We start from the raw sequence: 23,650 nt of genomic DNA on the forward strand, positions 1-23,650 counted from the left end.
GGAGATCAGTTGATGGTATTTATGGTTTGACCTCTTGCATACATGAGGACCTGGATAGTGTCCTGGACAACCGGATGGCATGTACATATCGTCAGGCTTGGTACTACAAGATCATGTGGAGTCAGTTAATTCTAGAGCGTATCAACACAATGTCTGTATAACAGAAACGCATAGCCGGGAGGGGATCCTGAGGTACCGCGAGAGGTGTCTCGATACAATGCGGCCCCATCTTTGGCTTTCGTGGCTACGAATTCCAGTCAGAATAATACTCTTACGCGATCAGAAACATCGCAAATCCCCGCATTTCATCCAGAGTGGCACGGGAATTCGCCAATGGGGACAGCGGCTTGAGAGCAACACGGCCTGAATCCAACTCTCACATGCACCCCGCTTCATGATGCTTGGCCATTGATTCTGTCTGCTTGCATGCTCTATGGACCATTGACTCGGAATGCTGCGGTGTTAACTCGGATTGTCCAACATGCCCCTCGCCGGCTCCACCCTTCCGAATCCAGGCGAGCTATACTCCAATATAGTATGTCAGATATTGTAGAGCATTTGTCTAGAAGCACGCACGTATCTCAACCAAACCACAGGGGGAAAACGGTTCAGATTACGAGAATTTGGCATCCTCCCGCATATTGCTCTCCTGTATACATCACTTTGCATTCATTATGGTTCTGACAATGTGTCTTATGGAAGCTGTACAGTATTAGAGACAATTGCGGGGAAGCTCGTGAAGCTTTGTACCACCATGTCATTTTTCCAATCATAATCTTGGTGGGGAAGTTAGGCTGGCGGGATCAGATCCACGCTGACTTCATACTAAATTCAGCTCTTGACGCTTTGAAGCGTGCATTAACAGCTTTGTAATTGACTTCTGTCATTTTATTTGAGCCTCACTTGCCATCAAGAGCAGCTACAGAGGCTAACTTGCCCGCATTCGATTCAATTCTGGGCGACATAGCGATGGCCCCACGAATCCGAATCTATACCGAATGAAGTTGCTCAGGATAGGCAAAAATACGAACACGGGAAATACGCCGAAGAGCCATTTTGCCAGCAATGCCGATATCGTTGGATCGATAATACCTAGCAACGAGATCTTACGACGTAGCAGAAGGTGGAGCCTCAAGAGCCATGTGTCTGGCACGGCAGCCGCTGGAGATAGCTCGGCATTCGTCAAGTCGCGAGCCGCGCGTAGGAGTCAAGAACGTGGCTTCTTTATTGCGGAAGGACAATCATCTCATGAGAGCTGATAACATGTAATTGCCAGGCATATGTATAGTAGACAATGTTGGCCCTTGAATATCCACAAGGTGTTGCGCCATCGAGTCTCCTACCACTGGGCACACGATGAAAGGAGAGCATGCGTATACAACAACGCACGCCGAGCCAGCTCCGGCGGCAAACACGACATGCGTACGCTCAACCTCTCCGTGGGATGCACACAGATGTGGGATGCCATGACGGCGCATATATCCACCTCTTGAGTTCACTGCTATCTTTTGAACGGGTTCATTGTGAAGTTACGTTGCTAATGCTCAAGATGATGTATTGATCGCCAAGCTCCCCGCCGGGGTTGCCGCACAAGCAGTGGGTTTTGACAATGTTAGTGATCCAACCTAGTAAACAACAGTATTCGGGATCTATCTGGCCGTGGACTCAAACAGTTCAGGAAGAATGAAACATGTCAGCGCCGGCCTCGAAATACTGTTTCATGCAGAGCCCAGGCTTGGGACGAGCACCATTCTGGCCACTTGCAGAAGCACGACCCAGTTGCTCGAGTCCGCACTAATGAACTCTCCGAGAATCCTTGACAGAGAGCAGCGACGAGGGCTCCCCACAATTTTCGATCCGACCGATGAATCGAAAGAGAATAGAGGAGCGTCAAATATACGGCAGTAATTGTGACTTTCTGTCGCATTTACTTGATTTGCAATATATGTTCTAAAATATGTGTCCAAATCAGCAAACAGTGTGTTCTTGGCAGTAGTACACAGTCTCAACATGTGCGACGGTTGGCCGCTGTTACACTGTATATGAAGCATCAGCATTGGCTACCTTTCACGAAATCAAGGATATCTTGCATCCTTTAACATTCGTCGATCGCTGACGAAATATGAGATTTAGCCTGCGGTTTCGAGTGGTGTTTTTGGAACAAGACGAGGCATCTCAGAGCTATCGCTAGTCGGAGGGATAGAATATGCTACGGAGGCTCAAAACACAGAACTTGAGAAAATTTTGAAAATGCAAAATGACTACCGATTAGGCTGTTGTGGTTCAGCTGAGTTGCGTGGCAGAGGCCTTTGCTTTGAAGCTCGGCACGTAGCAGATGTTTCACTCTTCAGGCCGAGTTTCGGTTGAGTGGATCATCCCCAGAGACTCAGCAGGCTGCCTGGGTGAACAAAATGATCGCCAGCCCGGCAATTCCAAGTTCTAGAGAGTCGGGGGACTTTGGAAATATCAATATCTTGAACTGCTGTCGCTTTGCTGGTCTTTGCGCTGCTGTGTTCTACCCCGCCGTTAATAATGCTATTCAAATCATTTGTCGTGTTCGCGGTGGCCTCGGTGTCGCTAGCTGCGACACCGCAAGGCTTCCAGCCCGCGACGGAGAGCCCTCTGATGGTCTCATATAATGGGATTGACGCCAGTGGTGGCAAGCAGGTCGCGAAGGAGGGTGAGTGAATGTTTGCTTATTACGCAATTTCAGGAACCGTCTAACGAAGCATGCTAGTTTCGCAAAAGCAACCTCAACTCGCGATGGCCACCCGTCTAACAGGAACATCGTATGCTGTAATGATGGTCGATCTGGACATTCCAACGACTAGCCCACCCCAGACAAGCACGTTGCTCCACTGGATGCAGACTGGGTTGATACAGAGCAGCACTGCGACCGTGATGAACACCACAGCTGGAGTTGCCAACGTTTATGTCCTTGAAATGCCTGGTGCTATCGCCGCTGCAGCATCATATATTGGACCTGCACCGCCGGCTCGCACGCCACTTTCTCATCGATACACTCAAGTTCTGATTGATACTTCTTCAGCATCGCCAGCAAGTATGTCGGTGCTCATGCAAGCAGCGCAAAGCCGCCAGGGCTTCAACGCGGAGCAGGTTCTGACACAGGCTGGTCTTCAAAGCAAGGTTGTGGCAGGAAACTTCTTCATGGTGACAAATCCGGGACCTGCCGTAGATTCGACCACTAGCACTGGAACTGGCACCAGCGCCGGCACAAACACCAACACAGGTACCAGCACAGGCGTTACCACTGGGGCGACGATTGGAAATTCGACGACAGGTACTGGTCGAGGTACCGGTACTGGTACTGCTGAAGAGGCAGCGAGGTCCTCCACAACATCGCCATTCACGACGGGATCAGCTGTTTCGAGAGAAGCGAACCTACTGTTTTTAAGCATCGCTCTTGTAGGGGCTGCTTACTTCAGCCTCTAGATAGGATTTTCAAACGCTAGACTAGTACTAGTCTTTGCAATGAAAGAGCTATAGAGTGAAACTCAATTGCAGTTCTCAAGATCCAATCCAGAACAGCTATATTTTTGCATGAGACTTCATACGTGGCTCATCCTGTCTTGAAGCAAGAGGTAGGTAATACACATGCCGAACAAAACAGACTTTTAGCAGGGTAATTGCCTTCCCACAATTTTGTGTTTAAAACACTGAAGCAGAACGAAGCTCACTGCAGAGGGTGTTCCAAATCCAAATTTTGTTGTAACAAAGAAAGCGTGGAAGAAACGGGTTGGTTATGGGTATTTGCCTACCGTAGGGAGTATGTGTCCAGCAATCTGGAACACTATCTGTCAGCAACCGCGCGGGAGGCACGGACCCGCGCCGCCAGCAACAAAGCCCCACAGATATTAGCGCCTTTGAAGGGCTATTCCAATGTGACCTTTGTTGGTAAAGCCCGCGCGGTTCCTGTCTCAGGCTGCCCTCCGCCAGTACGTCGACGGTGCACCGGGCAACAATGCCCCCCAATGCAATGATTTTCATATCATAATTGTTGGGGGTGGGAGGGAGGCTACCCAGCACTTGACTCATTTCCACCCTTAATTACGAAAGAATGTATTGGTAACACTGGCGGTTCATGAGAAATCAGCTCGGCGGCTATGACAATGGTACTAAAGGCATACATTCTTATGATTTATGGCTGTAAAATCATGCGAAGATGTCCAAAGAAGCTCTCTCTCTCTCTCTCTATCTATATATATATATATATATATATCCGTGACCGAAGGCAGATGTCAGTCTTTTATTCCTTGCAAAATAAAAATTGTTTACCAGGATATCTTGAACTTTGTACATCATAATCTTTTCTAAGCACTACTTTCATCTTCCTTTTTGACATTAGCTCTGATCTAAAGAGCTACACAGCTGGCATATTCAAAATGACCAAGACAGTAGTCATTCTGGGCGCTGGCCTTGCAGGAATACCTCTGGCACACTACCTCCTCACGAAAACCGCTGCCAATGTTCCCGACTTGCGCGTTGTCCTTGTCAACCCCAGCAATGAGTTCTACTGGAACCTAGCATCGGTGCGAGTTGTAATTCCAGGCAAGCTCACTGAGGACCAGTATATGTGGCCGATTCCGAAACTCTTTTCCAAATACCCCTCGGATAAGTTTGAGTTTGTGCTCGGCAAAGCCGAGACTCTATCCCCAGACACAAACTCCGTTGTGGTTGTCCTGAGTGATGGCTCGAGGAGGAACATCGATTACCACACTGTCGTTGTGGCCACCGGGTCAGACGCCAAGGAAGACATGCCGTGGAAACCACTCGGCAGTAGTCAGCAGACTCGTGCTGCTGTGGCGAAGCTGCAAGAAGAAATCAAGAATGCCAAGTCCATCGTCGTAGGAGGTGCCGGCACAACTGGTGTGGAATTCGCTGGTGAGCTTGGGTCGGAGTATTCCAAAACTGGCAAAAAAACCATCACGCTGATTGCGGCTGGTTCGTTGCCCCTTGAAGACCAAATCATGAAGAGTACGCGAGAGGCGGCAAAGGATCAGCTAGAGAAGCTGAAAGTCAAGGTCATCACCGACACCAAGGTCACCGATATTACTCAATCGGGAGGCAAGCAGATCCTCGAGCTGACCAAGTCGGATGGAAGCAAGACAACTATCGAGACCGATCTCTTCGTACCGACCTATGGAATGACTATCAACACCCAATTTGCGCCTGCAAACATGCTCGCCGCCAATGGTCAAGTAAACCAAGACACTTTTCTGCGATCGCCCAAATATAGCAACGTTTTCATTGTTGGTGACGCGGGAAACCTGGAATCAATGCAAGGCATACATGTCGAGTCCCAACTCCGCCATCTCACCAAACAATTTCAAACGTACTTGGAGACTGGCAAAATCGAACAGTACAAGCCTGACAATAAAGTCATGGTGGGTATATCGATTGGACCAGGTGGTGGCACTGGACAAATGGGTACAATAAAGCCCCTTAGTTTATGTAAGCAATTCTCGTTCATCTTCTGCTGCCCCCCGGCCTTTTTCTTTTTTAGCAAGTCTTCAGATCACTTGTTGTTTATCAGAGGCAACTGGGCCCTTTTCGACTATTTAAGAACACTTTCGAATACCCTTTAAACAATATTGAAGTGGCAATGGCTAACACCGAATGGTGCAGTGGTATGGTTCTTGAAGAGTCGCTACTTGGGGATACAAGTTGCTCCTGAATATGCAGCGGGGTTGAAGGGCTTCAGAGGCAAGTGGTAGGGAGCAGCTGATGTTGAAAAGCTTTATTGTTTTGTACGCGAAGTTCGCAATGCTTGTGTCGGATACCAAATTGATTTGTCTCTCTTTTTTTTTTTTAGACTTGATAGATGAGAAATTTCAAGTGACTCGAATTAATATCAAACTATTTACTCATGTGTCCCCGGAATCTTAGTATTATTTCCAAACAGTCAGTGATCATGATAATTGGCTGCTTGCCGCAAACCCGAGAGTATTTGTTTTGAGATTAAGTTTTTCTCGATGCTACTTAGCCTCATTATAGCTACTGACTATTGATTAGGAGTTTCGTATGACCTTCAGCCAGACATAAATGCATGCATGCAAGTGCATGATCATTGCTTAGCTAAACAAAAGGTCGCAAGAGTATAATTAGTTGTAATGCGAAGAAATTGTTGGGATGAACGTTCTCATCAATTTCTGGCCAAAGGTCGTAGATACGCAACTCCTGAATATAGCCCGGCACACGCAAAGACAACGATAGCGGTGCTACCTAAGGTTCGGCATCTCAAAGCTTAAAACTTGAGCCCAATCTGAACACAACCTGAAAGGTATTGCGCTGCTGGCATCGGTTTGGGAACGACTTTGCCCCTTTACAAGATATAAATAGAGTCCTTCGTCAGACTGTATAGGGTAGTCACAACTTCTTCCGGAATGACTCCACTGAGACCGAATTCGCAGTTCCTGCTTACACCCGGTCATAACCATGAGCCAATTGGGATTTCCACCCTAGGTAATTGCTCGGACACGTGCGATAGCATATATACATAATATCTTTGATCATGACAAGAAGCATCAACTCGCAACCTTCACAACGTGCAGGCCCGACGAGGGGATTGTTTCCACGGTGGTCAACCTGCTTGGTTGCACTCTCGAAAGAACATCACTATCTTGTACAACAGGCGAAGTGCTCTCTGGTGATCACAGCGCATCAACGTCTCTCATAGTTTTGTCCACTGATCCATAACGCTGTGCCGCTTTGCGCGAGACCGAAAGCCTCCACCAGCCATATGCATGATGTGATGCGATGAAAAGATGATGTGCCGGTAAAGCGTTTTCGTTGTGGTAATAACACCATGTCTGGAGTTCATCGAGGCTTGCAGCGCGAAACTAGATCTCCAGAGTTCAGCCATTATGCGTCCCGAACCTACTCGCGAAAGGGAAGTGAACTACCCAAGGCTGAACCTGCCAGACGAGCTAGTGGTAAAGTCGTTCTTACAATCAGACCTAGTTTAAGTTTCTGAGTTGCCATCACTAACATTGCCATCGTTGTTTGAGGTGGCATGCTCCGGATTGTCTCCAGCGGTAGTTTTCTTCTCTTTTTCTTTTGCTCTTCGTTTTAGCTTCTTTTCGCGATTTAAGCGCTTCTTCTTAGCCGCGAGATGCTCCTCCTTCTCCTCAAGATATTTTTTTGCAGCGTCGGCCTTTTCCTTCTCTGCTTTCTCGCGAGCTCGAAGAATGATTCTCCTCTTCTTCCCTACTCGCTTTCTCTTACCATCAACCATCTTTATGTCACCTGATGCTGACGTCAAAGCGGTCTTTCCCGACAATCTCGATGTGACCGTTATGTGCGCGACTCGCCATGGCTTCTCCAGACCCCAGCGGTTCTGCACCGCGTCTCCAAAGATGTAGTCTGAAGTGACTGCTGCGAAGCGGAACCTTTTCATGGCAGCCGAATCCGGCTTTTCAGCTACGTAATACGACATGGGTCTCTTCGGAACAACAAAAGCGCCCTCGCGTGGAGCCTTAGGGTTGTCATCATCATGTCCGATAACCACGGTGTGGCTTGGTGCTTCATCACGAAAAAGCCGAAACTCATAGGCAAGCTCCTCGGGCTCTTCAGCTGGCGCAGTATCAGTCTCATCCGTTTCCATAGGCTGCGTTTCCCGAAGCTCTGCCTCAACGGATGGGAGTCCAAAGTCAAAAAGGCCGGATAGTTGTGCATTCAACTTCGCGCGTAGCTCATCTTTGGCAGCCTCATCGAGGTCAATTTCGCCATCTGACGTCGCATCTCCATGGAGATCCTCACGCCGGACCCTGAAATAGAGTCAACTGCTGGATACCATGGGTTGAGCTCGCAAAAACGTACCACTTCGAGTCTGGCGCTTCCAGCATGGTGCTAAGAAGGAGGCTCTTTGCCGAGAGTTCTGCTAGCTGGAAATGGGCTGAGCGCCAATTTTTGGTCAATATCTCTTGGAAATTTGCGGCATGGGCAATTGACGATGTGACGCTTTTCGCAGATATCACGATATGATTGTTTGCCGTGGACGGGGGTAGAGAGAGGCGTGAAATTGATTTGAGCAAGATGATGGGAGCTCGAGCCGCAAAAAATGGGCTGGCAGCCAGCTGATAGCGGAACGATAAATCAGAAAGGGCTTATCCACCAGCTATGAGCGGCTGATATGTAGTTAGCGAGCTACATGGCCCATTCCGTTCCGTAGGGCGGAACCGGAAACAGATAATTGGGAGGATCAGCACCAGGCATTTCCTCGTGCGTAATACAAACTTGCCAATTGGAACTCGCATATCGTTTGAACCCGATCAAAGATACGGTCCAGCTTCCTGATGGCAGGGCGTCGCTGAAAGAGTTCCTCTGTCGAACGGGGCGATCTTCACCATCTTCACCATCTATTTCTCCATCTCGCGTCCCAAGGAGTATTTAGTGAGGCTATCAGGTGGGGAGTAACAAATCACTAAACTTCACCAAAGAGGAAAGAGCGGCATCATCACCATGCTCCGTCTGATGTTTCTAGTTTCAACACTATTAACATTCGCACGCGCGAACATCTCTAACGAGTTTTCTGGCTCTGAAGCAGCTGAAAAAGCCTTGTACTGGGATGTTGAATTGTTCCGCCATAAGACCCCTCGTATCGCTGCACTCACCCGTCAAGTTTCCTCGCATCTCTCCGTTTCCCTGCCAGTCATGTTACAAGATGCCGCCAACACCACCACTTGTGCATCGAGACTGGTGCCGTTCCCCGTCATAATTCAGAGTGCTTTTGAACTTTGTCTTCCAGTCGGTAACATTGCATTCTCAGCTTCTCGAAATGCTACACGGCCCTCCAAATTTTTTCCCTCCTTAAAAAAAGATTCAACTCGTGGCCGCCAGTTTCACCACGATCAACTGTGACGGACTTGACCAACACCGGCCGGCAGACAGATCATTCCAGGACAAACAAAGAAAATCACGGGAAAGCAGAACGATAACTGTCTTGACACTTTGACTTGTTCGCCCAGCTTCGGCTCAACATCAACACTACTCAAAATAAATGCCAAAGGGCTGACAGCAACATGCTATGATCGTCGTGACTATGATGGGTACCAGCAGAAAATGCGAATAAAAAAAAGCCTCCTATATCAAACTCATGTGGAACGCCGGAACCCCTGTCGCTTTGGTGTGTATTGCCCTTGCGTCGCGCTCTTGAGCTGAAGATTCAGCAAGTGTGCTGTATGCGGTACAAGCACTTGCGACTTGATACGAATATCAAGAAACCCCACCGAAAAAAAAAAAATCGATAAACATGGCCTGCTCTTGGCCTGGAAACCATAGTACCATCCCAAGGTGTTTTCCATCTCTTTCGGCCCCTTCTTCCCTTCTCCTAGCTGAGAATGCCAATCAACGTGAAGCCGGGTATTTTCCTCTCTCCTATGATATCCAATGCATTGCTTATTAATTATACAGATATGGTATTATTCCGCTGTGAGGAATTATATTTGGAGCCATTTTACTTTGGAAGATCCCAAAATCTTGGGGTTATATCGGAACATAAGTTCAATCATGTTGGGCTCCAGTTGTAGTGGCCCAAGGAACCGCCATATGATGCTTGTGTCTGAGCGTGCTCAGTCTTCAGGGGTGGCATCGCATGGCCAGTCTTGTATTGATCTGAGTATGTGTATGGCCTGCTGTCGGTGTTGTGGTACGTCTGCACTGTCGGCGTCGACTCGCTTGCCCAGGTCGTGGCCGGAGGGTAGTACTCCCTTGATGGGGGTTGCGGGTGCTGGTGGCCGGCTGCTGATCCGCTGTCCCCAGCACCGTATGACGACGATGTCATGTCGCTAGGATTGTTGTGGTTTACTCCGACATAAGAAGAACCGTACCGATACTCAGAGCCATCGTTGTTCGTCAGGGAGCTAGTGCTGTGAACGGATGGGTGGTTGCCGTGTCGCGGGCTCTTGGACGGCCGAGCATTGTTATCAACGTACCGAGGCACGTTCAAGCTGTTATCGGATCCGCTGCTCATGGCTGTCGCCGGTATAGACAGTTGGGGAGGTGCGGTTGTGTTCTGGATATAGGCATATTGCGTTCGGATGGCCGGTTGCTGTTCATTGGCTACCATGGATACTTGGACCGGTGGCATTGTAGCTTGGAGTGGCAGATCCTGCGGTTCTGTCGTGTATGTCTGGTTCCCAGAGATCGGTAGCTTCTGGTAGGATTCGGCTGAGAGGCTTGTGGGTGCGTAGGCTGCCGTGGCAGATTGAGGCATCTGCGAGACGGGATGCTGGCCGGAATGATTCCATGTAGGGTAAGAGCTGTGAGTACGTCAGCAAATGGGAGACTTGATGCACTTTTGAGGTGGTCCTCAGGGATGAGCTTACTTTGACCTCATCGTCACCGGGGTACCTGGCAATTTCGTCGCATTGAAGGTGAAGGCGGTTCGGGGGAGCTCCAGGTTTAACCCTCTTAACTTCGAGTCTTGAGGTTTCACATTTAAGGGCCCAGCGACTATACCCAGTCCTGTCTCAACAAGAGCTTGTCCTCTCGAACCAGCGCTCGATCCTAGTAGTGGAATTTCCTTCCGCGCCTGGAAATTTCTCGGGCTCCTGCCTCTAACCACGATGGGTGCAGTCGTCGCTTCTGAGAGCACAACCTTGGTGCCATCTGTCAATGTTCCCATTACTTTGAGATGCACCACAAAATGCTGTTGCAGTTCTTTTCGCCGTCCATTGTTGGCCGTCGCTCTGGTTTTATTGTCAGCACAGTTTCCGATCTCTCTCTAGGGAACGCTGGACCTACATTCTGAACTGCAGGCGCCGCCACCCAATAGGGTACACGGCGTATTCGCCATCTGTCTCACTTCCATCATCCTGGAACGGGATTAACGGCAAAGAGGGTGGCTCCTGATCAGGCCCCTGAGGCAGCTCTGGCGCGTTTGGCGGTGGCGTCTTCCATGGAATAACGATCAGTCGAACGGGATGCCCGTCAACGGATTCAATCGCCGAGACTGTCACTTCGGTGTTGCTCACCGGAACTTGCTCTCCGGTTTCTGCTCGCAGTATGGACAGCTGTCCGCGCGGAGTGATCAAAGACCCACTGATCTGGAAGAGGTTCCGGCGGTAGCAGGTTAGCTCCGGCTGCATAATTGCTCCCTCATTTGAATTCGCAGGCATTTCCGAAAGAAAGAACATTCCGTGTAGCTGTGCTGATAATTCTAGTTGTTGCATACGGCCATGCTGATCGACGATAGTGTGCTTGTCCTGTACTCTCCGAAACGAAAGCAACTTATGGTCATGGTTTACCGTCAGTTTGGATCCATCATCCCGAAGGTCCTGGACGATCTCTTGGTATGGCGGGTGTTCGCTCTCGTCGTATGACCGCTTCAGGCTTTGGTAGCTGTGATGTTGTGCCAATGAATGGTGAGGCTGTTGCTGTTGCTGTTGTCTGTGGAAGGCCTCTGTTTCTCCTTGGGAGTATCTTGGGTATGGGAATGGATGATCAACGCTGGTCCTCGTCCGCCCTGGATGGTGTTGCGAAGAGGAGTGTGAGAGGGTTGACTCCACGGGGTTAAAGCGAGTCGACAGTGGTACAGTTGACCCGGCATAACTCGACCAGAGACTCCCATGACCCGGCTCCTTCAGGTCTGCCATGGTCGCCGTTAAAGTCGCTGTGGCTGACATGGGAGCATAACCTATCCGGCCACGACGTGTAGTTCAACGTTCAATATTTTGCGATTGAGCGACGATCTCTTGGTTGCCTGAATCTACTGTCTCCCGAATAGGACAGACAACACCGTGGTAGAGGCAAGCCAGAAACCTCTCCTACTCTGTGTTGTCGATATAATCCAACAAAACCGTCAAGGTGAGTTGAGTAAATATGAGTTAGGATAGAGTAGTAGTGCAAATGCGAGGCTGCAGACGATGTGTACTTGTATGGGAATGAATGAACGAATACGCTAGATATGAATAGTCGGAGGGGGTTGTGGTCGTCTTGCGCCGCGTCTGGTGTCGATGTAGAATATCGCTAGGTCCCACGCTTGAGATGCTCGATGGCCAGGGTGGCCGAGAAGCCAGTCAAGGTCTAGGTCCTGGTCCAGTAGGAGGATCTCTGGGTCTAAAAAAACGACTACCGCGCAGTATCGCAAGCTTGACCACAGTGCATGCGACCAGACTGGGAAGGAGACGGAGGCGACAGACGATCTGGCAGGGACAATACGGCACCCGGCCTGTTTCTTGCTCGGCACCTCGATATCTCAGTACGACGCTGTTGAAGATCTCTGCGTATCGTTCCTTGAGCTGCCCGGGCAAGAAATTCAATACGAAATATGGCTGCTGTTGGCTCTAGATGTCGTGCTTGTGAAAGTTTTGTTGCACTTTGTTATTTACAATGATTGCAGTTGATCAAGTTATTATTTCTTTTATTGAGCATTGCCGTTGAGACATGGGAAGCTGATGTACATATGAGTTATCCATGGCAAACCCACCCATAATAAGTGAACCTCTTTTCCTGACTCTCTGCCGACCGACCGCGACAGGGGCCGGCCCAGCAAAGTACTGTACACAAGTAGCTTGAGTCTCACCAGGCCAGGCAGTGGAGGAGTGAGTAGAGCATAAAAAGCCCAACGAAAACTGCCTACAACCTCTAAAAACACATGTGGGTGGAGGGAAAGAGGTACATAGTAGGCAGGTAGGGGGGGTTGGATGGTACATGGATCAAATGGAGGGACGGGGCCATCGAGCGATTAAACCTGGAGTTACTCGAGATGGACCCGCAAGAGGAGCAAGGGCAATGAAGCCCCTTCTCCAATGCTCAGGCTTGATTCTTTTGCCAATACCCGGCCCTGGCCCCCAACCTAGGAGCTCTGATTAGTTAGCAGAAATGCTCCGTGTGTAGAGGTCCCGCTCATTTTCTAGAAAGCCGTTAGGCACACGCGCCGATGAAGAGCCAGAGTGGAATGGTGTGGTGAACATGGGCTGTGGTGTGGATATCAGTTCACGAGATTGCTAAAGGACCGGGGTCAGGGGCCTCTAGTGGGGACCTAGTAAGCTCGCTTCGAGAATAGAGGATGCAAGTTGTACCGAATGGCGATCATTAGGAAAGAGAGAAAGAATCCTTGTTTACTGCCTTCGATGAGTTACTTTGGTCTGGTGGACAGTGTGAAATTACTGCACTGAATGGTTTTGACTTGGCTTTATGGATAGTGTCGGTAATTAGAAACCTAAACCGGGTAGACATCACTATAGTGAACAATGCTATAAGAAATATCGACTCGTAACGAAAGCATTACCTGTAGAATGATTTAACAGAATAAGATAAAACCGAGATGAGAGACCCGTTGTAGAAAACACATCATGTCCATGAATAATACAAATTCGCATGCGCAGCTGCTGTGTGTGGATTACCTGCGAAAGTCATGTATGCAGCACGCACTGCGCAGCAGGAAGAGCGATTTACGAATGATTATGCGCCATGGTTCGCCTAGACCTGTTACCTGTGTGAACGTTGAATGTACTGAACAGGCAACTGTAGGATGTCGGCAATAGGATAAGGGCTCTGTGCTGAGCTGCAGGGCCGACATCAGAGCTACTCCCACAGTTTCTATATCACATTCCCCATTTGGGTCAAAGTGCCCAATTCCAGATCCACAAGGGATAGACCGCGCGCCACACGTCTATTGCATACAACATACCGTCTAGCCTGAGTGGGTGTATCACGAAGTCACTACTGTGTAGGTGGCTGGGCCTCTTGCTGGGTGATGGAATATACATCTTGAGACTAAAGCAGAAGCAATGACAATATCCTATATTTCTACTTGGTCATTGCTTGATGAGATGAGGTGAGATGTGGTCTGAGTTTATAGCGGCCTGTCTCTACCGGCATGTAAGCAATAGTCGAATGCTGTGCAGCCCCCATGTTTTCCAGCAAGTCATCTGTATATTGGGGCGTACCAGTAGAGGCGCCTCCAAATATTTGAATTGTAAGCAAAGCACAGGAATACAGATCTGCAATTCATGTGCCGGAATTGAATAATGAACGAACGTGTGGGTAGATAAATACAATGATTAAAATAGCAGTCGCTTTTTTTGCGGCATGATGCAAACCATATTGGATATTTTCCCAGACACCCACCTTCTGCCATTGGTTTGCATGACGTCCGTCGGGAGCCGGCTGGACCCCCGTGGCCGAGCCTCGTGGCTAATCATTCCAACCCAATTTTGTTATGCAATATCGCGTTTAGAAGACTATTATCTCGATGACGATGAGTCTTTCGCCCAATACGTGTCGGAATATTTGAGTGTCGCTCTCACCTTCGAGAAGCTCCTCCAGTTTGCGGCGTACTCCACAAGATGCGTGGGCCAAACTGGGGCTGGTCAGGGGCAATGGGTACCCGGACAATTATTATTTTTCAGTCCTGACGAAGATCTTCAAGGACCATCGTTGTGGTATGCCCTGTGGGTTCAACCGTCGACGGCAGTCGAGATCCCCCTGATCCTACGGGCTCAAGACAGGAACTCGCCTTGTGATTGGCTCGAATATCGATAGCGTCTAATGGAGCCTACGGTTTCTGCAAGTGTTCCCTGCTGATGTCAGTCTCGAATTCACAACAGGTACAGTACAGGAGGATGCGGGAAGGATTCGTCCTAGGCTGTTCTTGACAATGTGGGCTTTGAAGGCTTCGAAACAAGCAAATTGAGAAGACGTGTCGCAAAATGATTAATAATGCGACTAAGGGCCAGCTTGTAGAATTGGAGAGTTTCCTGTTGACCTGGTAAGCTCTAACAAATCCACAAGGTGTGCCAATGTTGGAGTATTGCGAGGTGCGTACGGTGAATGCTCGTTGGCATATGTGATATGTGGCCTGCGCTCGACAGGCACAAGGACCGAGGTGCAGGCCGAAATGAGAGTCGAGCTCTTCCATGACCATAGAATATCCAAATTAAGCCTATATGTGGTGGTTAATATACCTCGAGCCGAACATTGGCCCCTGCGGTAAATAAAGAACCTTGCATATCTGGCTTGCCAAGTGCTAGAAATCATTCATGTCAAGGAAAAGTTTCAAGAGGATTGCCAATTCTGTGCTTGTGCAACCACACAGAAATGTTTGGCGGAATTGTGTTAGTTGAACTGCAAGGACGAGCTCGCCCGGGATATCACAACAGTGTTACCAGCTTTCTGGATTGAATGGTCATGCCCAGTAACTAGAACTTTGAAGAGGTTCCAGCTTACAGTACCAATTTCGCGGGCATGAAACATGTGAAAGGCGCATACTAAATTGTTTTGATGACGTTGTGAGGAGGGAGAGATGACCATGGGTAAAGCCAGTCGGGCGGGCCATCATAAGATCACGGCAGATAGACGCTTTCCCAGGGGACTTTGTGTGGGTATTGACAAGGCCCGGGGGAGTCGGAAACACAGCAACGTTATGAAACGCACGACTGGGAATTTGCTTGTAACGATCAACAAGAAACAGCGCCAGGCGAATTGAGAACTAGCTAGGCCTCTGGGTGTTAGCTGATGCAGCTTGCTAGTAAACTTAGCCTTAGCCTTGCAGATGGATAGGCTTTTCCTCTCAACGAGTCGTCCTTTTGATGGTGATGGTTGCTCATCACTGACAAAGAACTCGCCTGCTGCTCAGAATCTCGTCACTGCTGTTCCACCACAGCTTATTAGACCAGGAACTTGCATAGCTCCACAACTTCTAACCTGCTCTGGGCATCGTCTCCGGCGGGTAGACTCAAATTCGTACGAAGACCCCCAATTATGCTGGATGAGTGCAGCTCAATCGAGCAATGGCTAATCTTTACCGAACCAAAATGAGCCTGGCTTCGTTGCTTAATAGTTTGTATGAGCAACGGCGTGTCAAGGGTCTCCAAGAGATGGCAATGGCGACGAATCATAGTAGAAGCCGAAACCATATCACGCTGCAAGTAGCCTGAAGACTCCTAGCATCCCCGACACACGACCCGCAGTCTGAATGTCGAGTGTTGGCCCATCACGGTTTGTGACTAGACCTTTAACCTAGGTGACCGCCTTCATAAAGCGCGCATATTCGGCATTTGAGGGATTGCATTCCATATTCACAGCCAGTCTGCCTCCAGTAAATAGATTTAGGTCGCGAGTCGTTAATCGTGGCTTTCGATATACAGGCCCTGTTCTCCGAACGCTAGGTAGGAGACCTTCCGCGACACCCCATGGGTCAGGGGCCCGGGCAAGGACCATACTATAGTACAGGGGGTGCCTTGTTGCCTCAGGTCGCGCTTGAGGCTCGGTTACAGCATAGGCCTGTAAACGAAGATGGGATCGTGGTTCAAGACGAGGTTTAAAGATTACGCTATGTGAAGCTCTACCTGAACCGAGCAGGGCGTGGCATGTCGATGGTTGTGGATCGCGCCTGTTATTCCGTAGGTATCGAAGACGTCGCGGGTATGCAGATTTCGGCGGTTTCGGTTCGCTGAGTGTTGCTGGTTGTGATGCGACAGTCCAGAAGTAGAAGCAGGATGCAGAGATACTAAATTTGTAGGATGGGGCGTGGATGGCCAGATAATCTGCAGTGAGTGGTCACACAAATAACCTGCAGCAAACTGCAGGGTAAGTACCTGCAAGCTCCAACTTTGTATTCGATCCGCCAGCGCTTTGAAAACCGGCCCTTTCCTCACCAACAAAAGACGCGAATTACGAATCTGAAGCTAAGCCCAGGATGCGCGTAACGAGTAATGACAGAGCAGCGAAGCGGGGCAACCGGCTCTATAGCTTGTAGAGCCGTGGACTGTAGGACGACAGGAGTATCCTACCAACAGTGACCTACTGTGCATAGTATGTATGTACATACAGTAGTACTATGCTGATACCATAGCAAACTGAAGTCTGAAGGGCTAGCTTTCTTTGGTTGGTTTCGTCAAGTACGTACTGGCCGGGGAATGTCGTCCAGGTATAGGTACCTCCTGCAGGCGTGTGAAGCCACTGGAGGAATGCATAGATTGGCCCTACCTGTAAGCCAGTGCTGCAAGTAATGCGCGTTATTTCATCACCTCACCACATATATACATACATAGTCACGGCTCTTGCATGGGAAGTCAAACGAGATCTTAGTGGGGAGCCACCGGCAAATGCGGGATATCTGTTGCTGAAGGATTACGGGCCTGTCAAGAGATATTGGCTGCCGATAGGATCGCACTGGAAACAGAGTTTGAGCGAAACTCTAAGAAGAAGCTGCAGATGCTTAAGCCATGAGGGCCAAGCATTACGTCCAGCGGTTCCTCAATGACGGTCGGTGTCAGAGCCCCAAGAAGGCAGTTGCAGCTGCAACGTCCACTAGCATATTCTATAAAGGATGCGGCTAGTGACCCCCCCAAGGCTCCTCCCGCATTATCTAAACGTTACTCGCATCGAGCTCGCCCAGCTTGATGCTACCATCGCGCCAGGGGTAAGCTATGGATGGGTAGCAGCTCCAACTAGGGTCGTAACTCTAAGGGCTCGATTTAAACGGGAGAGCTCCCTTAGCTACATAAAGAATATCTCCGAACACGACGCTGAGGGTTGGCCACAACGAGCTTAAACGGAATCCCTAGGAGGCTTGAACGAAATATCGTTCGCTACCCATAAAGATGATGGGTTGATTGTAGCAGCAATGTCAATGGTTGCATATCGCCCACATGCCAGCCGATGCTTAATCAACCATCAATCATGTGTCACTGGCCTTATGGCAACAACAAGGTGCTAACTAGGTTCGGAGCTTGAGGTCGCTAGTGAGAGAAAAATGTTGGTTGGTTCTTCTGCAGCGTGCTGTGCCGTCTTCGAGGTTTGAAATGATGTAAGGCCACCGCTTTCAGGGAGGAGAAATCAAGTTTCTGCATAAGACTCACAGCTCAGAGCAATACGGGTAGGGTGATTTACCCAACGATTCAACCACTATTAAGCCGGCGTTTCTCAATCAATAGTCCGAAAGCTGTAAACATTCTACTGTAAAAGTTCCACCAGACATATCGCTCCTTTGGTACCAGCCCCGCGCAAGCGAGGCTTTCTAAATCACAACTTGACGATGCCAGCTTTTACAGCACGCGAGGCGGTTCTCTTGCAAAGAGGAGTTGCAGATTGGAAAGCATGTTTCCCCCCCCCTTCGGCGGCATTACTTCCCACGTTCGAACAAGCCCTTTAAACCGGCCGGGCAGGAGTTACCTCTGCATGTCTCGTTCATGATTACCCCGCAGCATCGCATGGTTTTGCCATTCTTCAATCACATGTCCATCTGATATCTGTCGCTAGATCCTGTCGAGGCTAATCTCTCATCTCATCAGATATCGAAAGAAAAAAAAAATCAAATCTTTTCATTCCGTCTTCTCACAGGATCGGCCACTATGCTTGTCGATGATGCCAGATTCCTTGAAAACTATATTTCGTCCCATCACCAGTCAAAGCGTACTGCGTAAGGCGAGCTTGCCTAGCCGAATCCTGCCGAGGTGACCAAGGCTATATAACGGGTCAGCTATATGCACCTCAACTTTAGCCTGGAAGGGCCGATTGCTTGCACCTTTTAGCCTGGCCAATCCGAGACCAGCCAGCCACACCACAATGAAAACAAGGTGCGGCTTGCGCCGATCTGTGCTTTCCCGCGTGCACCGTTGGCTGACCCTATTACTCAACGGACATGTCCTCCACTGGAATGAAAATGGTCAGGCTGTTCAAGGACTATGCCTCTAGCACATATTGGAAGAGATATTGCAATCATGTCATGTGTTCTTTGGGTCGCTCAATCATGACGAAACATGACTTCTTCAAGCATGAAACCGACTCGTCCAGGTCAAGATCGTTCAGGCAGGCATTCTTACACGCTACAGAAAAGGTCCCGCGGACTTCAAGTGGGACCCAGTGGGACACAACGCGATGACACATGAATTATTGATTTCCACGTGCTGGATAGTAGACAATGGCAAGCATTTGTTGAATAAGTCCACTTTACTGATCCTTCGTTTGACGACTAGCAAGCTTGACAGCTTCGCGACAGGCCTCGGAAACCTCCAACGCATGGAACTGGAGACATGACATCCTCTTTGCAATTCACCGATTTCGAAACCCTCTCAACCTGACACCTCTAGCTTGTCTAGCCTCTTGTCAATTGTTTTAGAGTCCTTATTCAACGGCACAATGAACAAAAGTGTCTACAATGGCTCCAGAAGACCGAGCAAACCATGCTGCCATGTGCCTGTCAACCTTCTGTCCATGTTCTGTGTATAGTAAGGAGCCCGCTAGGGGATCATACAAACTTGCGAGTTTTCCCGATGTAGCCCTTCACGGTAGCGGTAACCGGCGGCGGAGGGGTATGTCAATAGACGTGCACAAGAAGAAGAAAAAGGAAGAAATTTAAAGGCTCCACCAATACTGAAATGCCCTTGGGGATATGACCACCAAGCAATGCAAGTGATGCTCTCTCATTATCAGAGATGGAGATGCAAGCATTAAGAAATTGCTATATCACGTACCATAAGGTGGGGACCTCTGCAGCAATGCGAAGCAGTATACTAACCTAACCTACTGCACTCACAGACCTCATAGCCAGCATCAGCGCAAATAGTGGGGCTCCAGCAAGAACTCTGGGGTCCATCAAGGAACTCGGACGACCCATGGCAGGGCGTCGCTTCTCCCTGGTGACGAACCGGACCCCATCCCAAACGGTTTCGCGTGGCCGCTGTCACGATTTTCTCTTTCACAATCTCCGACATTCCCTACAGGAGTTACGAAATATTGAATTCTCAATAAGTGAAAGTGGTTCTTCTAATCGAAAAGCGTATACCAGTAAAGTTGCAAATTCATGCGTGAGCCTTCTTGTGGCCTAGCACGACCCGATTCGGGGGCCCTACACAGCCTCCCCGGTATGGAGGCGCCAGGCCCCGGGGGTCTTCGGTGGGAAAAAAATAAAATTTAATAAATAAATAAGAAAGAGTTCTTCTCGAAGGACGTATGGAGTCCGGAATCATCGACCGGAAGCGCAACCGAGAAGGACTGAGCCCGCTCTTTTCGATCCATTTTAGGAGAACGCTGATGAATATAGTAGGGGGAAGGGGACTTCACTTAGAACACGGGAGCTTGTAATCAACAATTAATTTGCGTAGAAGGCTTCGCGAACGTCTCGTCAATGCGGTGGGGATGCTTCACCGTTTACGACAATGATGACACAGCGGTCAAGGAGCCCTTGAAAGGCCCTTCCATCACGGAGTCGACCCTAGGAGTTGTTTTTAAGTTATTAGAAGGCCTCGTAAGCTGGGCTGAGGCGGTTGTACCTGCGCATATTGCTACTTTGTTAAGATCTCAGTGGAACTATCGACCTGTACCCCATTTATGATAGATGATTTCGGTCAATTCGCCGAATCGTCATGACTCTCTCCTCCTCCTGCTCCTCCTCACCTCACCTCACCTCACCATGAACCGTGCCCCCGAGCCATGCAAGCAACTTTAGTCGAGGGAAAACCGTTAAGGGACCTTTGGCGAGGGGGCTCGAACCTCAGAGCCCCCCGAAACTAGGAGAGAGGAGGGGCGCGCGAGTCAACTGTCATATCACGCCACCTGACCTTTAGCAAGTAATAGAGAAGGGCAGAGAATCGCTCGAATTGAGAATATTCTCCGAAGCGAACCAGACTTTGAAGGTGGCAAACAGCCTGGGAATCCAGGGGGTTTTGACGCCTACAGTCTCGGTTTCCAACCCCCGTGACAGGCCTGACACTGCCGTCAAGCGGGCAGAGGCGTGGAGCCGATACTACGTTAGGAGGGGCCTATCGCAACCAAATATCACGAGGCCTTGGTTCTCTTATCGGGACTTCTCAATCAAGCTTGTTCTATCTTCACCTGTCAATTTGCTTGTGATGAATCTAGCAGTAGTTTGACATTAGAAGCAATGATTCCGGACTCCCGGGGCTAGTGACATTACTGTTTTGGGCAGTGTATCTTTAGTTATGACTAGATAGGATAAGTGATGCTATCCCTAATCGTCTTCATCGCCGCTGTCACCCTCAAGCAGATGTTCCTGGTCGTTAAGGGCTAGCTGTACGAAGTGGCGAACCCATAGCTCGTCTATCTGGTTAAGCTCAAGGGGGTTGTTCGCTTGCTGTTCCGCATTGTGACCATTGATACGACCTGCCCTGTTTCCCCTCTGGTTCTGCCCCTGCGCCCTATTATTGTTATTGTTGTTTTGCCGCGCCGCAAACGCTCCGCCTACAGGCGGCCGGCCTCTATTTCCTCTGCCGCGTCCTCGCTGAGCGCCACCGTTCACCGCTTGGGGACCACCGCGTGCAGCTGCAGGAAGGGGCGCCGGCTGCTGTCCATGCCTACCACGAACCGCCGGTGCGTTGCCTTCGATCCGCAACACCAGTGGCCCCTCTCGAGCGACGGCGACCGGTCGATCACGTTGTCCAGCCTGCGCTTGGCCCTGCGGCGGCCGATTTCGAGCCGCACCATCGTTCCTAGCTGCCACGTTCACCTCATCAATTTCGGGTTCAGATTCGTCATCTTCCGCCTCTTGCACTATCTCCAGATGTTGTCCATACTCTCCAGGCTGTATATTCGGGTTACGTATTGCATCTCCTCCCTGGTAGGCTATACCAACGTCATTCCCGTCACCACCTTCCAACTCCCAAAGTCTCATATAGCAACCATTAACGTCTCCTGAAGGTACAGTGTTGAAATGCTGGTATGGGTTTTCCGGGTTCAGCCACGCGCTGCATAGGTAACAAAAGTGTGTTTGGCACCTAAAACACCTCATATGGTTGCAACCTTGTGTCTTTTGGCACGGCGCTGCACACGTTGGACAAGGAGTCGTGTGCATCCTGAGATATTCGAGCGAGGCCTTCTCCTCTTCCGTGATACCCTCCTTGCGTTCTTTAGGCATGCAGTATTTGAATTCCCCATGCCAGGACTGGCCACATCTTGAACAGAAGGCAAAACCACAGTCCTCGCAGATAGCAAGCAACTCTTTATCGGCCGAGAACGTGGCCTTGTCCTCATTTTTTCCATCTGTTCGTTCAGACTCCTCTTCGGACTCATCATCTGAACCCTGTGCAAACTCTAGCCCCTCGGGTTTCCTGTGCTTCTTGGAGCGAGCAGCACCCTGGCACCAAGGCCGTGGACAGTAAATCGTGTTCTTGTCCGACTCAAGTTCGGACTTATGCTTTAGATCGACGTAGCGTTTTACCATGTCATGCTCTATTGGGATTTGGAGCAGCTCGCTCGGGCTGACGATGGCCTTGAATCTTCTCTTCTTACTCGTAGCGGCTCTTTGAGCAGCCTTTTCACGCTCACTAGCGCAGCCAGGTTCGAGACATTGAATTGAAGAAACATCGCCCTCTGCGATAGCGTTATTGTAAAAGTCTTGTAGGCATTGGACACAGAAGACATGCCCACAATCGAGCATACGATGGCAGACTGCGCCTTTCTTGGGATCTAAAAGAATGTTAGCTCGGTCGGACAGGCCTGGATCGGTCATGTAGTGCGTACCTAGACAGATGCCACAGTCGAAAGTGCTCTTCTGGAAGGCTTTGGTCTTCGCCTCCAAGTCGTAATCCAGTATGGCGATCTTATGCTCTGGGCCGACATCTAGGATATTATCCTTGCCGACCAAGCCAAAAACGTTGTCTACTGATTGTTGAACATCGTCCACATAAGTGAATATGACCTGGTCGCGGCCCATGTCCTCCCATAAAATCTCAGCCTTACACTCAAGCTTCTCGACTATCGTGCTAGGCAGCCATGGTGGCGAAGTCGATATTTTGACATGTGGAGGCTTGTTCTGTGGATAGCCATTGGGCAGAGTTATATGAATCTGCAATGATGGTAGATTTGATAGCTCCTGCGAGTCAACTTGGGTCCCGATTGGAATGACGGTACCATCTTGACCCGAGACAGGCAGCGATGGTTCAGTAGCAGCAGGAAACCTGACCACAAGAGGATTGGTCAGACTGACAGGAAGCTCTATCGTGAAAGAATAAGGATCCTGGTCATCGGCTTTCAGTTCCTCAGGGTATATGGCGGTGATGGTGGAAAGCTCGACCTCGCGAGCATCCTCCTCGTCCATGGTGTGTGATCCGATGCTACCGAGTCATGAGTAAGTGCTGCTTTGGCCTCGTTTCTTGAAAGCAATGTCGTGCTTGATGCTATATCTCGGTGTAACCAAATACTTTCATGAGATGGTCACTGGTCTTGGCAGGCAGGCGATGACGCAGCAGCGGGCAGTGGCTAGCAAAGTGCTGTGTGACGACGAAAATGTTCTCGTTGTCAAACGAACGGACATGTGACAGAAAAGCTATATACGAACGCGGTCCCGAAAGTCTTTCGTCGGCGTGATGACTTGGTTTTCTGAATCCCGGTGGCGGAATTGGTCATCGATAGGGCTGGAAGCTAAGATAATACCCCAGGGACGGGACCCGTTGTGGAGGGGCAGTCTAGAAGGAATCTGGCATGGCAGTGCTCTGTTCGGCGCAGCACGGAACGATGATTTGCTGTGTTGCCCTTGGATACTAGGTAACCGGTTTTCATTCAGCCAGCATGATCGACGTGCGCGATGCACTTTCGTGGTGTGCATTTGTTGGATTTCTGGGCAGCGAGCAATGGGCGGAGGTTTCATTTCCGATCTGGCGGGGCCGCCGCTGACAGCTTCAATCAAATCTCAACTTCTAACTTAGTACTAACTAAAAGAACGGAG

General features: G+C 49.6%; 6 protein-coding genes across 6 annotated transcripts; 3 read left to right on the plus strand and 3 right to left on the minus strand.

The window, feature by feature from the left end:
• Positions 1 to 2,532: 2,532 nt before the first annotated feature.
• Positions 2,533 to 3,453, plus strand: BKA67DRAFT_534043 (phosphatidylethanolamine-binding protein; the record flags this gene model as incomplete). The annotated part of the gene is made up of 2 exons (XM_046099793.1): positions 2,533 to 2,680; positions 2,738 to 3,453. The coding sequence occupies 2 exons, from the start codon at positions 2,533 to 2,535 to the stop codon at positions 3,451 to 3,453; spliced, it is 864 nt and encodes a 287-aa protein (XP_045959368.1).
• A 736-nt stretch (positions 3,454 to 4,189) lies between these two features.
• BKA67DRAFT_559490 (uncharacterized protein) lies at positions 4,190 to 5,831 on the plus strand. The gene is made up of 2 exons (XM_046102401.1): positions 4,190 to 5,472; positions 5,647 to 5,831. The coding sequence occupies exons 1-2, from the start codon at positions 4,404 to 4,406 to the stop codon at positions 5,733 to 5,735; spliced, it is 1,158 nt and encodes a 385-aa protein (XP_045959369.1). The 5' UTR covers positions 4,190 to 4,403; the 3' UTR covers positions 5,736 to 5,831.
• A 1,151-nt stretch (positions 5,832 to 6,982) lies between these two features.
• BKA67DRAFT_657064 (uncharacterized protein) lies at positions 6,983 to 7,865 on the minus strand (the record flags this gene model as incomplete). The annotated part of the gene is made up of 2 exons (XM_046107053.1): positions 6,983 to 7,787; positions 7,840 to 7,865. 2 exons carry the CDS (start codon positions 7,863 to 7,865, stop codon positions 6,983 to 6,985), a joined length of 831 nt encoding a protein of 276 aa, XP_045959370.1.
• Positions 7,866 to 8,379: 514 nt separating this feature from the next.
• Positions 8,380 to 9,475, plus strand: BKA67DRAFT_226371 (uncharacterized protein). The gene is made up of 2 exons (XM_046095599.1): positions 8,380 to 8,778; positions 9,410 to 9,475. The coding sequence occupies exons 1-2, from the start codon at positions 8,482 to 8,484 to the stop codon at positions 9,422 to 9,424; spliced, it is 312 nt and encodes a 103-aa protein (XP_045959371.1). The 5' UTR covers positions 8,380 to 8,481; the 3' UTR covers positions 9,425 to 9,475.
• On the minus strand, positions 9,425 to 11,825 carry BKA67DRAFT_226357 (NDT80/PhoG like DNA-binding family protein). Its single transcript, XM_046095598.1, has 3 exons — positions 10,765 to 11,825; positions 10,347 to 10,709; positions 9,425 to 10,280 (listed from the first exon to the last, which is right to left on the minus strand). The coding sequence occupies exons 1-3, from the start codon at positions 11,643 to 11,645 to the stop codon at positions 9,527 to 9,529; spliced, it is 1,998 nt and encodes a 665-aa protein (XP_045959372.1). The 5' UTR covers positions 11,646 to 11,825; the 3' UTR covers positions 9,425 to 9,526.
• Positions 11,826 to 20,620: 8,795 nt separating this feature from the next.
• On the minus strand, positions 20,621 to 23,157 carry BKA67DRAFT_226509 (RWD domain-containing protein). The gene is made up of 3 exons (XM_046095600.1): positions 22,447 to 23,157; positions 21,747 to 22,392; positions 20,621 to 21,671 (listed from the first exon to the last, which is right to left on the minus strand). Exons 1-3 carry the CDS (start codon positions 23,021 to 23,023, stop codon positions 20,939 to 20,941), a joined length of 1,956 nt encoding a protein of 651 aa, XP_045959373.1. The 5' UTR covers positions 23,024 to 23,157; the 3' UTR covers positions 20,621 to 20,938.
• Between the last annotated feature and the right edge of the window lie 493 nt (positions 23,158 to 23,650).

Source organism: Truncatella angustata, assembly GCF_020726525.1.
Source record: "Truncatella angustata strain MPI-SDFR-AT-0073 chromosome Unknown BKA67scaffold_3, whole genome shotgun sequence".
Lineage (NCBI taxonomy): Eukaryota > Fungi > Ascomycota > Sordariomycetes > Amphisphaeriales > Sporocadaceae > Truncatella > Truncatella angustata.

What these genes read in the sequence shown, in the direction of transcription:
- BKA67DRAFT_559490 (XM_046102401.1), top strand. Translation starts at nt 4,404, where the DNA reads ATGACCAAGACAGTAGTCATTCTGGGCGCTGGCCTTGCAGGAATACCT. An exon ending in AATAAAGCCCCTTAGTTTAT is followed by an intron (nt 5,473 to 5,646) that starts GTAAGCAATTCT and finishes CGAATGGTGCAG; the next exon opens with TGGTATGGTTCTTGAAGAGT.
- BKA67DRAFT_226371 (XM_046095599.1), top strand. Translation starts at nt 8,482, where the DNA reads ATGCTCCGTCTGATGTTTCTAGTTTCAACACTATTAACATTCGCACGC.
- BKA67DRAFT_226357 (XM_046095598.1), bottom strand. Translation starts at nt 11,645, where the DNA reads ATGTCAGCCACAGCGACTTTAACGGCGACCATGGCAGACCTGAAGGAG. An exon ending in CGGCGCCTGCAGTTCAGAAT is followed by an intron (nt 10,710 to 10,764) that starts GTAGGTCCAGCG and finishes CAATAAAACCAG; the next exon opens with AGCGACGGCCAACAATGGAC. An exon ending in CCGGTGACGATGAGGTCAAA is followed by an intron (nt 10,281 to 10,346) that starts GTAAGCTCATCC and finishes ACGTACTCACAG; the next exon opens with CTCTTACCCTACATGGAATC.
- BKA67DRAFT_226509 (XM_046095600.1), bottom strand. Translation starts at nt 23,023, where the DNA reads ATGGACGAGGAGGATGCTCGCGAGGTCGAGCTTTCCACCATCACCGCC. An exon ending in CGACTGTGGCATCTGTCTAG is followed by an intron (nt 22,393 to 22,446) that starts GTACGCACTACA and finishes ACATTCTTTTAG; the next exon opens with ATCCCAAGAAAGGCGCAGTC. An exon ending in CCTTGTCCAACGTGTGCAGC is followed by an intron (nt 21,672 to 21,746) that starts GCCGTGCCAAAA and finishes TTACCTATGCAG; the next exon opens with CGCGTGGCTGAACCCGGAAA.